General features: G+C 40.2%; 1 protein-coding gene across 1 annotated transcript; it reads left to right on the forward strand.

Annotated features, from left to right (window-relative positions):
• The first annotated feature begins 1440 nt into the window (after positions 1–1440).
• On the forward strand, positions 1441–11183 carry LOC104831213. Its single transcript, XM_010566631.1, has 4 exons — positions 1441–1497; positions 3297–3370; positions 4223–4355; positions 9748–11183. Exons 2-4 carry the CDS (start codon positions 3306–3308, stop codon positions 10300–10302), a joined length of 753 nt encoding a protein of 250 aa, XP_010564933.1. The 5' UTR covers positions 1441–1497; positions 3297–3305; the 3' UTR covers positions 10303–11183.
• The last annotated feature ends 2431 nt before the right edge of the window (positions 11184–13614 follow it).

Raw genomic sequence — 13614 nt, forward strand, 5'->3', positions numbered from 1 at the left:
AGAAATATAAAGTGGTTCAAAAAGTTCCTGAGGCATAAATTCACTGGAGGCTAGTAACCATCGTGGCACAGACGTAACCTCCAGGCTAGCAGATTGCTGCTCAACAAACTGCCAAAAGCCATTTCCCTCCACGCTTGCTGTGTTTTCTTCCGGCACGCCTGATCATCTGCCGCTGCCCACTGTCACGGGCCTGGTACTGGACTACACAGACCTTCTCTGCAACTCAGCGTGGTCTCTTGTTCTTGCAGCATGGTTTTCTCCAGAGATGAGTAACACGGGGAGTTTCCTTCAGAAATCTGAATGGACTTACTTAATAATTGGAAAATTCTCCAAAATACATTTCTATCATAAAGGCTGATATTTACTGCTGAGAGCTGGATCAGTTTTACTAATCTTAAGGTGTGCGCCTGGAGCCTGCTGCTCCTTATTCAGTGGTGCTTTACAAATTGCAAGCTTTCTGTTCTGCGGTGGTTTTTCCTCCCTTTGCAGAGCTGATTTGTGTCTCATAATTCAGATACAGACCTTCCCCATCTCTCAGGGTTTGGTTTTGGCCAGGAAACTTGGCTGAAATAGTGCCACCGAGTCTGGGGAGGAGTGTGGGGACAATGGTACTGATTTTCCTGAGTAAATCCGATCCTAATTTACAGAACAGCAAACGATGTGCATCGGTCTGTCATTTGCAGAAAACTGGAGCTGCAGAGTAATTAACAGCATGACTACCAAAACTGAGCCATGTTTAGCTGTGACACACCTGAGAGGAGCCGTATCATCCTGTCGGTCCTCTCCGTGCAGCCTCCCGGGGTCTTTTCCCTCATGTCAGCATGCTTTTCTCACTGCATGCCGCATACACAAAGAAATCACATGTAAGCTGTAGAGAAAACAAGCGAGATAATCTTTCACTGTCTTATTGGTATTGTGAATTAAAGTATATTTGTGGTTGCAAGGTACTCAGTTGAAAGCCACAGAACTATATAAATACAGATGGAGAATTAAAGTGATGGTATTGCAGTAGGAACTTGGGTAAGAAATCAAATCACTTCAGGTTTTTAATAGCTGAAGCACAGACTTTACTGCCGATTCCCATAGATTTGCTTTCTACCTGTTGTGGATAATTTTTTGTCTGCCATTGTCTCCCTGCTGTCTCCAACATACACCACACAATAGTTCTCCTGGGCTCTGACAGAAGTTCTTGAGTTAAATAAAGTAGAGAATCACCACATAAACTGGGAATTTGATTTTTCTATTAGGCAAAAGAAATAGTGGACTGTAAAGGGATTTCACTACATTAGGTGCTTAGCAGTGTTCTCACTGAGTATGGAGGTATCCAGGCGACTGCCGTACAAAAGGCTCTGAAGGACCTGTGTTCTTAGGATTTCTTTCCAATCTTAACTCAAACCCAAATGACCTGCACTTTAATTGTTGCCGCCTAATTAACCCCTTTCTCATTTTCTTTTGTAGCAACAGCAGTTGCTGAGACCTTCTCTTCTCAGACCAGAGGTACCATTATTATTCATTTCTTAATTATTCTGTAACTTTTAAAATGGCTTTTACATAATTTCTTGTCGTGGTTTAACCCCAGCCAGCAACTAAGCACCACACAGCTGCTCACTCACTCCCCCTCCACCCCCCACAGTGGGATGGGGGAGAAAATCAGGAACAGAAGTAAAACTCGTGCGTTGAGATAAGAACGGTTTAATAGAACAGAAAAGAAGAAACTAATAATGATAATGATAACACTAATAAAGTGACAACAGTAGTAATAAAAGGATTGGAACGTACAAATGATGCGCAGGGCAATTGCTCACCGCTCGCTGATCGACACCCAGCTAGTCCCCGAGCGGCGATTCCCTGCCCCCACTCCCCCCAGTTTATACACTAGATGTGACGTCCCATGGTATGGAATACCCCTTTGGCCACTTTGGGTCAGCTGCCCTGGCTGTGTCCTGGGCCAACTTCTTGTGCCCCTCCAGCTTTCTCGCTGGCTGGGCTTGAGAAGCTGAAAAATCCTTGACTTTAGACTAAACACTACTGAGCAACAGCTGAAAACATCAGTGTTATCAACATTCTTCTCATACTGAACCCAAAACATAGCACTGTACCAGCTACTAGGAAGACAATTAACTCTATCCCAGCTGAAACCAGGACATTTCCTAATAAAAACTTGTCTGTCTTAGGTAGTATTTTCCCCCCTGACTCTTTTAGATGAAAAGAAAGTTCTGACATTGTAACCCCATTTATTTTGTTTTAATTAAATGCCTTAAATTTACTGCATCTTGGTATATTGCCCTTGAGCACCTTTTAGTTGCTCCCATGGACTTCATCACACAGAGTGAAAGCCCTCCTACTTTCATGTCCAGATTCTCAGACAGAATAATGTCCTTGCTGTCCAACCACAATCTGTTTTTTCAGATGTCAGTCAACTGGTAATTGATTATTGTACCTAGAGATGAACTAAGCGGTTGGCCTGCCAAGGTAATGAAAGCATTAGCACACTGCTCTGGATTATAAACCCAATACTTTCTGTTTCAAATCTTTTAGACCCAATATCATTTCCAGAATAAGCCATAGAGCAAATGTAGCTTTTGTGAGACGTTGCTGTTGATGGTATTTTTGTGGTACGGAATGGTGATAGTTTCTGCAGTCGTTATCAGTAATTATGACGAGATGTTCTGACACAACTTTAAATTCATCGGACAGGAGAAAAACCTCTCGGAAGCTGTGAGGTAGAGACGACATGCAGTCCCTGGCCAGAAACCAGGCCCTGGTGCTCTGTGTCCATCCTGCAGTTCAGAGGTATTCTACAGAGCAGCCTAATACCAAACAGGGTGTGAAAGGAGCTTAAGGACATGCTAGCGCTTTTGTAGGATACAGACAAGTACCTCGCTTAGTCCAGTGCCGCTCATGATTGTTGATGGTTGAGAAAACATTAAAAAAGGCACCTGGCAAACAGTGTAAGTAAAATAGCCCTAATCTTTCCACGCAGTTTTTTCGTTTGAGAGAGGCGCAAGAAGTGACAGCGTATTTGCTGTAAGTCCAGTTTACTGAATGAGGTTTTTGTACAGGGTGAGACGGTGTCCCACACCAGAACAGTAGCTGACTTAGAACAGTTGTTCCCAGTGAATACACCAGCGAAGGGGTCATTTAAAGCTCATGTTGGCTTCTCGTTATGGTTCTTGACAGTTGTCAATGTTCCTCAAACTATTGTTTGCACTTTAAGATACTGTTCTTTGCACCTTTTTCATCAGTCATTAATGTGCATAACTGTTTGCCTTCAGTCAGTGTTCCTCTTTTGACAGGAGTTAAGTATGGAGTCTGGAATTGATCCAGGGCAGGAATACTATGGGCAAGATTACTACAGTTACGAGCACGGGTATGTTTTCATTTTTCCTATATATTTCTGAAAATGCTGCTTTTCCAGGTTGGTGACGTTTGTTATTACAGCATCTAATCTGGAGACTTTACTTCACCTCAGGATTACTTTAATCTTTGTGTCCACAAAGGCGTGCGCTGACAACAAAACTCTCTTTAAAAGTTGAGGGGGCGTTGTTGTTCCCTGCTTCTTTAGGAATCTAATTATTACGCTTGCGGAGTGTATACCCCATCTATCATACCAGTTTTTATATTTGCTTTTTTATTTGCATATTTCTGCTGTCTTGGAAATTAATTTCCATCATCTCCTCCCCTTCTGTGGCTCACCAGCCTGACTTCAGTGACTGATACTTTCTGCTCGCAGTTCCCAGCCAGCGTCTGGGCTTTTACATTTACCTAGAAAAACATCATCCTGCCTTGCTCTGTTAACGCCCCTCTGACTGGGAGCACTTCAGGGATTATTGCTGTTCTTACAACCTCACAGGGATTCTCCAGAACTGATCCCAGGGAACCTGCTTTTTCATTCCCTAATTATAAAAAAGATCCCCCCAAAAATCAGGTACCTGGAAAGAAGGTCATTGCACTTGGGGGATTCTTGACCAATCCCAGAGACCTCACAATCCAGGTTGCCCTCCAGTTGTCACGGGCTTGCGACCAATTGCAATGGGAAGAGGTTTTGGATTGTGTTACCACTAAGGAAAAAAGAATAATCATCTTCTCAAAGGTAGAGAGAAAAGAGAGCAAAGAAATTCTTGTCCTTTTGGGATGTGAGTGTGTGCATTTGTTGCTGTCTGTGGAGACACCCGTGAACACATTGGCGCACATTACGAAGAGACGATGGTGTTTTTGCCAGGTATGAACTGCCTCAGTACGGGAGCCGCCGCCGATTGCTGTCTCCTTCGGGGATGTACGATGAGTATGGGGAAGTTGTGGTGGAGAATGATGGTGGCTACTACTATAGTCCACATGGATCAGCAGCAGAAGAGGTAAGTGTCTCTGGTGTGTTGATTCTGTCTCTGCAGCAAGGTGAAGGACCATTAAACCTTGTCAAATGTATTTTGTAATTGATTAGAAGATTGTGTTCTGTATAGACCAAATAAGCAGCTCTTCCAGTACTAATCACTGTTTGCCCTTCTGATGACCGGTAAAGTTTGTGTCAGCACCTCTTTCCCTTTTTCTACACATAAAAAGGAATTGCAAAGTTTCTTTTAATATCCACATCTATTTTTCCCTCAGTGTAGATTTCTAATTCAAAGAAAAAATCCACATAGCCTTAGGTAATTCCATTTTATATTGTTAACCAAATAGGGTATTACTAATATTCAGCCTCTAACTGGTGATTTTCCCCTGAGAAAAGCAGACACCTAAACTCATTTATCATAAAGTTCACAACTGAATGTAAAGAAATTTTAAAATGTCAGTGGCAGCCAGAAGAAAGTTGACTTAAATGTTCCTTTGTTTTTTAATCTAATTTTCAGAAATGCTAGACTCTTTATTCATCACATGGTTTTAATTAAAAGAGATAACATTTCTGAGCCAGTATTTTTCCCTGTTGCCGAGTAAGGTAGTTGTGCATTTGCAGCCTATTCTAGAAGTAAAACTTTCCCCATAACTTTGGTAAAAAGCTATTCTGAAACAGGTAAGTTAGTTTTGATGCTGGGAAAAAATGTTGCATTTGTTCCTACTGACTTACTTTAGAGTAAGAGTTTTCACAATAACTATCTTTGAAATTGTAATCAAGTTCCATTTTCATAATTTGCAGGGAATGAGTCAAGGCAGAGGTCCTTCAAGCAGAGTTGTAAGCCAGAGAGCAGGGGCTCAAATAGAAGGTAGACCTTTAGGTGGTGGGATGGATCTAAGACATGGTTCTGGAAGAGCGTATAGGACCAGCCAGGGAAAAAGGAAACTAAAAGCAGTGATGCATTTAAGTCGCGTAGCAGTCAGTGCTCACAAAGCAGTAGGAAGAACTGAGTCTGCTCGTTCTCCATGGAAGAAAGCAAAGATATTCCCGATGATTCTGCAGAAAGTCAAAGGCGGTAGGAAAGATTCCAGTTATGCCAAGTTGATGTCAGCTCGCCAAGCGGATGGTGAGAAAAGCATGATTATCAGGGGAAGTTACTTCCAGAAATCAACAGATGACAGACCTTCGATGAGAAAACTAAATCATGTGTTAAAACGCATTAGCGTCTCCAGAAAATTTCAAGAGCCCATTGGCGAAGATTCGGTGCATGCAAGAGAAAAAGGAAAGGAAGAATATGAAAGAGATGAAGCAAAATCAGGAGTTTCAATAAGTATCACAGCAGAGAGTGAACATGAGGATAGTGATGATGAGAAGAAGAAGAAGAGAAGAAAATACACTTCAGATGAATCATCTGTGAAGAGTAGTAGCTCTGGCTCGGAGTCAGAAGACAAAGACTACTTGAAAGTAACTCTGGACCAAGATGAAGCCACCGAAAGTACTGTGGACTCAGATGAAGAAACTGGGCACGATTTTGGGGATTCTGATGACGACTCTGGATCCAGCTCTAGCAGTGAATCGGAGGAGGACTCATCTGAAGAGGACGATGATGAAGAAGACTCTGACAGTGATGAAGACGTTAGTCTGTCAAAGAGCTCATCTACACGAAGTTCATACAGCAAATCAGGGACTAGTGAGTCCAGCAGTATAAGAAGCACTGAAAGGTCCAGTATAAAAAGTAGGGGAGGTAGCTCTCGTGGCAGAGCAAGGCGATCCAGCCAGAAATCGAGTATTAGCTCTAATGCATCAGGTAGTGACAGGGACATGAGCTACAGAAAAACTTCAGGATCCAGCTATAAGAGCAAAACCTCCTCTGCCAGCCTTGAACTAGAAGACACAATAGAAGAGGTGTCAGAAGAAGATGAACAAGATGATGTGGAGCAAGTCAGCGCAAGCCCCAAGGAGATGGCAGATAACTCAAATAAGGCAGTTTCTGAAACATCTGCCACTGCAGAAACTACTGCTACTGAAGAAGGCAAGAGAGGAGAATCAGCTATTAATGGTGAGGATAGCGTGGATGAAAGCACAGAAGAGGTTGATACAGATGTTAGTGACAGGGAGGAAACTATCAGTAAGAATGAATCTTCTTGCCTAGAAAGTGAAATCAGTGTCACTTCCAAAGGTACTGAAGGGACAAAAAGCACAGCTAGCCCCACTCCTGGTAAAACTGCTACTTCCCCTGATACTGAGAATCAAAGTTCTGACACCAACATGAAAAGAAAGAAAATAAGAAAAAAGATGTCCCAGGAAAAGAGTCAGTCTCAGTTAGATGAGACCCTGGATACTGCCATTACAGAGTCAGAGGCTGCTGGTGATTCTACATCCTTTTAAAATGGAGCGACAGTAGGTGGACGTTTTGCAGTAAGGAGTGATCTTGTTTGCTGTGCCTTCTGTGTGGTCTTTCCTATGCGATACACACTTGACTAGAGACAGCCAAAAAGAAAATGACAAAGGTTATTGCTTCAGCGTTTGAACCCTATATGCTGTCTTAAGGATAGAACTGTAGAAAACCAAACTAATACAATTCCTCTGAGAGACTACTCAGGTATACTTAGTGGTAGATGTAGAAAGATAATTTGGCAGGAATGGCAGGAAAGAGTACTTCTTTTTCTCTGCTAATTTCAGAAATGTAGTTCAAGAGGCATTATGTTGATTCTTAGAGTTAATCCTTTTTGCATTATGCACATTGTGAAGCAAAGTAACACTGCATTTTGCATTAGCTCTGGTGGATAGCTTGATGAACCTGATGGCACAAACCTATTAAGAGCCCTATGTTCATGCAGGTTATGTCTGTCACAAAATGGAACACTGCAGGAAGAAAAAGGGGCAAAACATGGAATTCAGTGAAGAACAGGAATGAGGATGAGGATGAAAAGACTTAGAAGTCATGCATGGTTTCACCTTATGTTCCCCTACTGTACAGCATTTGCTAATCTTCAGATAAGTTCTTTGCTGTAAACATTAGCCATATTTGCAGGGAGGACAACTCAAATTGCAGCAAAGCAACACTCCCAAAACTGCAGAGTATTACCAGCAGAGCTGGGATTAAACTACTTCTGGATCATGGGATCCAGGTTTCAGGTGCCAGTGGTGTACAAGACAGGAATGCAGAGGTAGATGTACAACGTGAGCTTGGTCAGAAGAGGAAATGGATTACATTTTCCAACTTCTGCCCTTCCCACCTAACAGTACAGTGATTTTATTATAATTTTTTTTAAAACATCTGTTTAAAAGTTTGAGACGCGTAACAGCAAAGTATTGCTGAAGGTAACCATCACCTATGGTCTATATTCTGGTATCCGCCTTTTAAAATTCAATAACCTGTGACATCTGATGTCATTCAATAGAGAAATCTTGTAACACTTGCATTAGCACAGTTCTGCTCAGAGTGAGCATGACTGCATAGGAAGGACTTCTGTTACTGACAGCACAAGTGGCCTTTGTGTTTTCCTATAAGAAGCAACCTCTGCATGATGTACCTCCTCATGGAGCTCTTATCCGTGCTGTTGGCACACAGAGTATGCAAGCTTTGTATACACACAAGCCATCCATGCTTTATTTACCTTGTATCAAAGCCCACAGAGCTGTTTCTCAACCCCTACATTTATCCAGATAAGCCATAAGAAGCCTAAGTAAAATTAAAGCTTTGAGCCAGTATTGGATTGGTCTTGTGAGTGAGTACTCTAGCTAGTACAAATTGTGGCGTATGCACCAAAGCTCTGCCAGGAAGTCTCTGTTAGATGGGGGAGAGAAAAATGTTCTAATTTTTAAGATACTTGAGCCTGCTGTGGAGTTACCTTGGCAGGACAATTGGTGTTGTGCTGCAAAGCGCAACGCTAACTTTTCAACTACTGTCTTTAATTCCAGTTGAAATGTGAACTAGGTTTATGATCACTTACCTGCTTTTTTGCATTCCCGGGTAGTATAAAGTTGTAGCTGCACACAGTGTTTTAACGTAAATCCCATTATAAACTAGTCAGTCTTTTCATCCATCTGAATATATCTGTGTGAAGAAAATTGTATGTCTTTATCAGGAACAAAAGAATAGGCATCCAAGTAATTTGTACAAAGTGTGACCTCTCAAAAGCTTAAAGAGTAATCACCACCTGTTGGTACCCTGCATGATTTTCCTTCTCTAAAACTGGTTTTTCTTGTGTGCATGTGTTTGTATTGCAGTGGGAGTTATCTGTGATGGTATCTGCTGCCTTAATGAAATATCGGTGGTTTCATTATTAATTCAAGAATTATAGTAGCTTGTTTCAGTATACTGCAAGGAGGCATTTATTTTAAAAAGATCAATTAGAAATTAAAATAAGTAAGGGGTTTTGTGTAATCACTATTAGTACAAATTCACAGCAACATGGAAATCGTTTGCATTAACTCTTTAAAAAAATAAATTATATAAGATCTAAAGTCTCATTTCTCCACCATCTTCCATTTAATAGCAAGGCATCTCCATTGATCCCACTGGATTGAAACTGGCACAAAGCCTTGTTTCAAGCTTTTCTATTTTTAACCAGCCAGTTTTGCCAACATCATGCCTGAGAATTTCCCCTGTGTAGGTCCTGAGATCTTTCGCTGCTGATGTGTCGTGCATGTAAAACAGACCTGCTCAATGCCATTCCTGCACTGAATTTACAATGTAGTAATACTCCAGAAGAAAACTTCAAGGCCTTTCTAGCATTTACCCATTAGTACAGTAGTTTCTTAGAAGTATCACTTACACAATGGCTTCACCATCAGTGCCTTCCAGTTTCTATTAGAAGGGGTTATTAATCTAGTTGGTTTTCATCCCTCTTTGTAAGACAGACTGAGGCAAAAAATGTGTCAAAATATGACTGGCTTACCAATATCGTGATTTTAACCTTCAGAAAGTAATGGCTCCGTTCTCAGGATTCTCTAAAGGAGAGGTGCACTACAACTTAATGGGAGCACAGCTGAATGCATCTTTAAAAAAAAAAAAAAAAAAAAAACCAACCCAAAACACCCAAGAACCCAAATTTCTCACTACTTTCCAAACCTGAAGAAAAACATCACAGTTTTTCTACACTATATCTGACTCGTATTATGCAGCTCATGAACTAAAATTAATTTATCTATCTTACGACTTTTTAGTACAAAGAATTGTTTGCATGTTCAGGCCATTAGGTATACATGATAGGGGCACACAGTGGTAATCAAAACAATTAAGAAATATCTGTGTACAACCAAAGAGGAATGGTACAAAAGACCAAGTTAATAAAAATTCATATGAGTGTCTAGATAAAAGACAAGATAAATAACAGATAGAAAAGGGCAGGAAAATGTAAGAAATAGTGCTGAGATTTAACGACATTTCTTATCATCTTATCATCAAACAGTGGGCCAGAAAGAAAAGGATCAAGTTGATAGTCGACCCAGAGTATGAGACCAGCTCCACTGGAGAAGACAGCGCTCCCGATTCCAGCCAGAGGAATCGTCTTAATAACCCGAACATTCAAAACAACATCAACGGTAACATCTACATTGCACAGAATGGCTCTGTTGTCAGAACCCGTCGTGTTTGCCTTGGTAATAATTTAAAAGTCACGTCTCCAGTGAGGCTGGGGAAACAATTCAAGAAACTGGACAAGCTTGCAGTGACACATGAGGAGAATGTCCCACTGAACACCTTGTCAAAGGGACCATCTTCTAGTGATAAAATGAACACAAGACCTTGCAGTGTCTCCTTTGCTTCCTCTACTATAGGGGCCGAAAATATACTAACAAAGCCAGGGGGCTCCAAAATGAAAAGCACAGAAGAGCACGAATCGGTTGTTGATAATGAGGATGTCAAAGAGCCCTTGGAGTCGCACAGTGAACACACACAGTCAGATGAAGAGGAGCTCTGGATGGGCCCTTGGAACAACCTTCACATACCAATGACAAAACTGTGATTATTTCTTTTTTTTTTTAATTTTAATTTTTACTTCAGTTTATAATAAACTGCGCTTTTTATTGTCACTGAGGAAAATGTATGAAATTTGTATTGTGCACATACGTTGTATACTACAAACAACACGCTTTAAAGTTTAAAAAAAAAATTTGCACTCACATTTGTACCAATTAATTGTCCTCCCCAACAACTATTTTGACAGGCTCCCATTTCACTAAACAATACTTCATTTAAATTAATTAGGTTTTTTGGATCTTGATTTATTGTTTAATAAACAGTAAACTACTAATAAATGCACAGCAACATTTGGTTGACTTTTCAGACAGTTCTATACATGCCTAGCTTGTTTTTCTGTATGGTACTTGTGGCTATACTGTTTAGATTTGGAAATTGTCTATTTATGTTCAAGATTTATATCCAGAGCTCTTGATTCTGAACTCAGAGTAATAAATTAAAAATAAATCCATGAAAGTCAATGGAGCAAATCCTCGGCTGGCTTAAATTTGAGTAACAATACCAAAGTCAGTAGTGATATACCAGTTTATGCAAACAGAGGATCTCGCTCAACACCCAGCTAGCAAACTTATGTAAGAGTGGAATTGGAGTTTGTACAAGTGTAGCACCATTACATAGAAAAGTGGAATAGAAGATTAAATAAGATAAAAATTACAAAGAGGAAGGAAATGTATAGCAATTAATCTTATTCAGAGTTACCTGGCCGTGGTTTGTTCATTTTCTTTTGTAAATTAGCTCATTCCAATTTTCTTCTCTAGTCAATTTTTCATCTTTTCATCTCTTCCCACATCAGTTCTGTTTTCTTCTTTATACGGTCTTTAGCTCTGGTTTTTATGCTCCATCAATAATTGTCATCCTATGGCTATATTCCTCCGAAATAAACCAGGATGATACACGAGTCTGTGTGATAGAAATAGGCATTAAAGAGTAATTAATAGGAAGGGCATGGATACATTTTCAAGCCCAGCTAGCTGTTGGGTTAAATGGTACAATCACCATTCCACTCCAGTAGCATTGAACATAAACCTGCTGAAAAGACAAATGGATCATGGTGAAGAGGATAAAAAGTGAATATTTTACAAGGCTAATATGCATAAACAGATCTGTGAAGGGCAAAGGGTGACAGAACACACACACAGAATTGTTTCAAAAACTCTTAAGTAAGCATTACTTGTAAAATACACGAGATGAATTTTGGCACCTGCTTACAATTTCTGTTTGCACCTCAAAGTAGTGAGTGTGTTGTGTTACAACTTGAATAAGGAGCTGAGAAATGCCACTGCTCATAGTCCCCAGTACCTAAAAGACATTAGCAATACAGAGCGAAGTGTTTTTCTCCAGTGTGATATAGGAAGGAAAAAAAGAAGATACATATTCATATGAGCAAAGTGTCCTGTTGTATTACGCAAACTTTTTTTCCAGGATAAGATCAAACTAGTTGTGAGAACAATATGGACACCTCTCAAAAGATAGGAAGAGTTGACAGATAAATGCATGTGATTAGTAAGGAAATGATTGGCATCATCATTATTTCCCTGTTGCTGTAGTTGAAGTTTCACCACAAGATCTGGATGACGATGGCTGTTGGTTCTGCCCTGGCAGTAAATGGACTTCTGCTACCGTGGTTGTGCTTGTTTTCCCCTTGCACAGGTTCTCCATGAGGTTCCTGTTAATGTTTGTCTTTAGAAGCTGTTTGCATGTTACGCCGATGTAAATGTGACATTTCTGTCAAATATCTCCTTTTCAAGCTGAGGTTTCTGACCAAATATTTTCAGACAGTGCTTGTTTTTAGGCATGAGAAATGCAATGTAGCCTACCATGCAAGGAAAAAAAAAAAAAAAGGACCGGGTATTTCTTTCTCCTCACTCTTTTATCTTGGCATACTTGCACTTGGTACCAAACAAAAAATAGCTGTTTGGATTTTAGCTAGAGTCTGAACATATAGATAAGAATGATGGAAGAAAAAAAAAAAATCTATTCTTTGAAAAAAACTAGTAAAATGTTATATTTTAATCCTGTTTAAGATACTGTTATTATTTCACTACATCATTTTTATTGCAAGATCCGTAGTAAATACTTTGATAAAGTCATATGCTTTTTAGAGTAACATTTTCTCCCAGCTACTCTCAGTTTTCTGAGGGGAAAAAAAAAATGTTTCATTTTCTGGAGACTCGCAGCTGTACCAGCTTTAGCTCTAGCTCTGTGAAGGATTGTCAGGCCTAACACTGGTGGTCAGTAGTGCTGTGTATGCTTATCAAAGGCAAAACCTGTCAACACTGTCTCCTTTGTGCTGTCCAAGCGCTCAGAACTTTTCCCACAATGCAAAGAGCGTAAGAAATTTCGCTTTTTCAGCGATGGCTGGGGTTTACCTAAATCTAGCCCAATTTTAGGTAAACTTGTAGTGACTTTCAAAATCTTGAATACTGTTGGCAAATAGAGGGCTTTGTGAAATCTTTCAGAGGTACAGAAGATTTGGGGGAGGTATTTTTTCTTTTTTTCTTTTTTCTTTTTTCTTTTTTTCTTTTTTCTGGAAGTAATACTGTAAATCAACACAGAATTTGAGTCTTTATTTTCTGGGGATACCATACTGTAAATGAATACAGAATTTAGACTGTGAGCAGGCAGTAGGTGCCAGAACCAACAGCGATAACAGTACAGGCTGATACAGTAAAAAAAAGGTTACTTCTCCTTTTCCTTTGGGAAGTGAAGTATTAGCATGGCTTTGGTGGATCCAGTAAGTAGAATAGCATATCTGGGTCTTGGGATATAATTTACAGTTATTTAGGTACTGAAATTTGTAAAGCTGATGCAAGGCACGAGCGTTTTCCCCTGGGTGGCAGAACTACTTACTGGCTGACCGATCAAGGTGATAATCATTGTTCCTGACATGGATTTAATTTGTACACTCCTCCAAGCAGGCACTAATAGTTTTGTGGTTTAGTATGGCATCTGCTTCATTTTCAGTATAAGCAAGATTCAAATGACTGACTGTGTGGCTGTAGAAGGGCAGTGTAATGCCTACTGTGAGGCAGAACAAGGAATGTCAGGAGAAAAATACAAACTTCTTTTCTTTCTCCTTTGTTTAAGTATATACCACTATGAGCAAGACTGTAAACACAGCCCCGCAGATCTATTTGGACCTGTTAGGAAACTTAAAATATTTATGCATTAGTGGTAGGTAGTCCTTGCACCTAGGATTTTCCTGGGTTGGTGTGGGGAAAAGGACAGTGCGGTCGTGGCGGGTGATGTGTGTGTCTGTCTTGGTGCCTTCTGCTGGCAAAGTGAAGTCACCCACCCC

Source organism: Haliaeetus leucocephalus, unplaced genomic scaffold (genome assembly GCF_000737465.1).
Source record: "Haliaeetus leucocephalus isolate CR32 unplaced genomic scaffold, Haliaeetus_leucocephalus-4.0 Scaffold216, whole genome shotgun sequence".
NCBI classification, from domain to species: domain Eukaryota; kingdom Metazoa; phylum Chordata; class Aves; order Accipitriformes; family Accipitridae; genus Haliaeetus; species Haliaeetus leucocephalus.

Coding starts and splice junctions, on each gene's coding strand:
- LOC104831213 (XM_010566631.1), top strand. CDS start 3,306: ATGGAGTCTGGAATTGATCCAGGGCAGGAATACTATGGGCAAGATTAC. Junction 3,371..4,222: donor TACTACAGTTACGAGCACGG/GTATGTTTTCAT, acceptor TGTTTTTGCCAG/GTATGAACTGCCTCAGTACG. Junction 4,356..9,747: donor ATGGATCAGCAGCAGAAGAG/GTAAGTGTCTCT, acceptor ATCATCAAACAG/TGGGCCAGAAAGAAAAGGAT.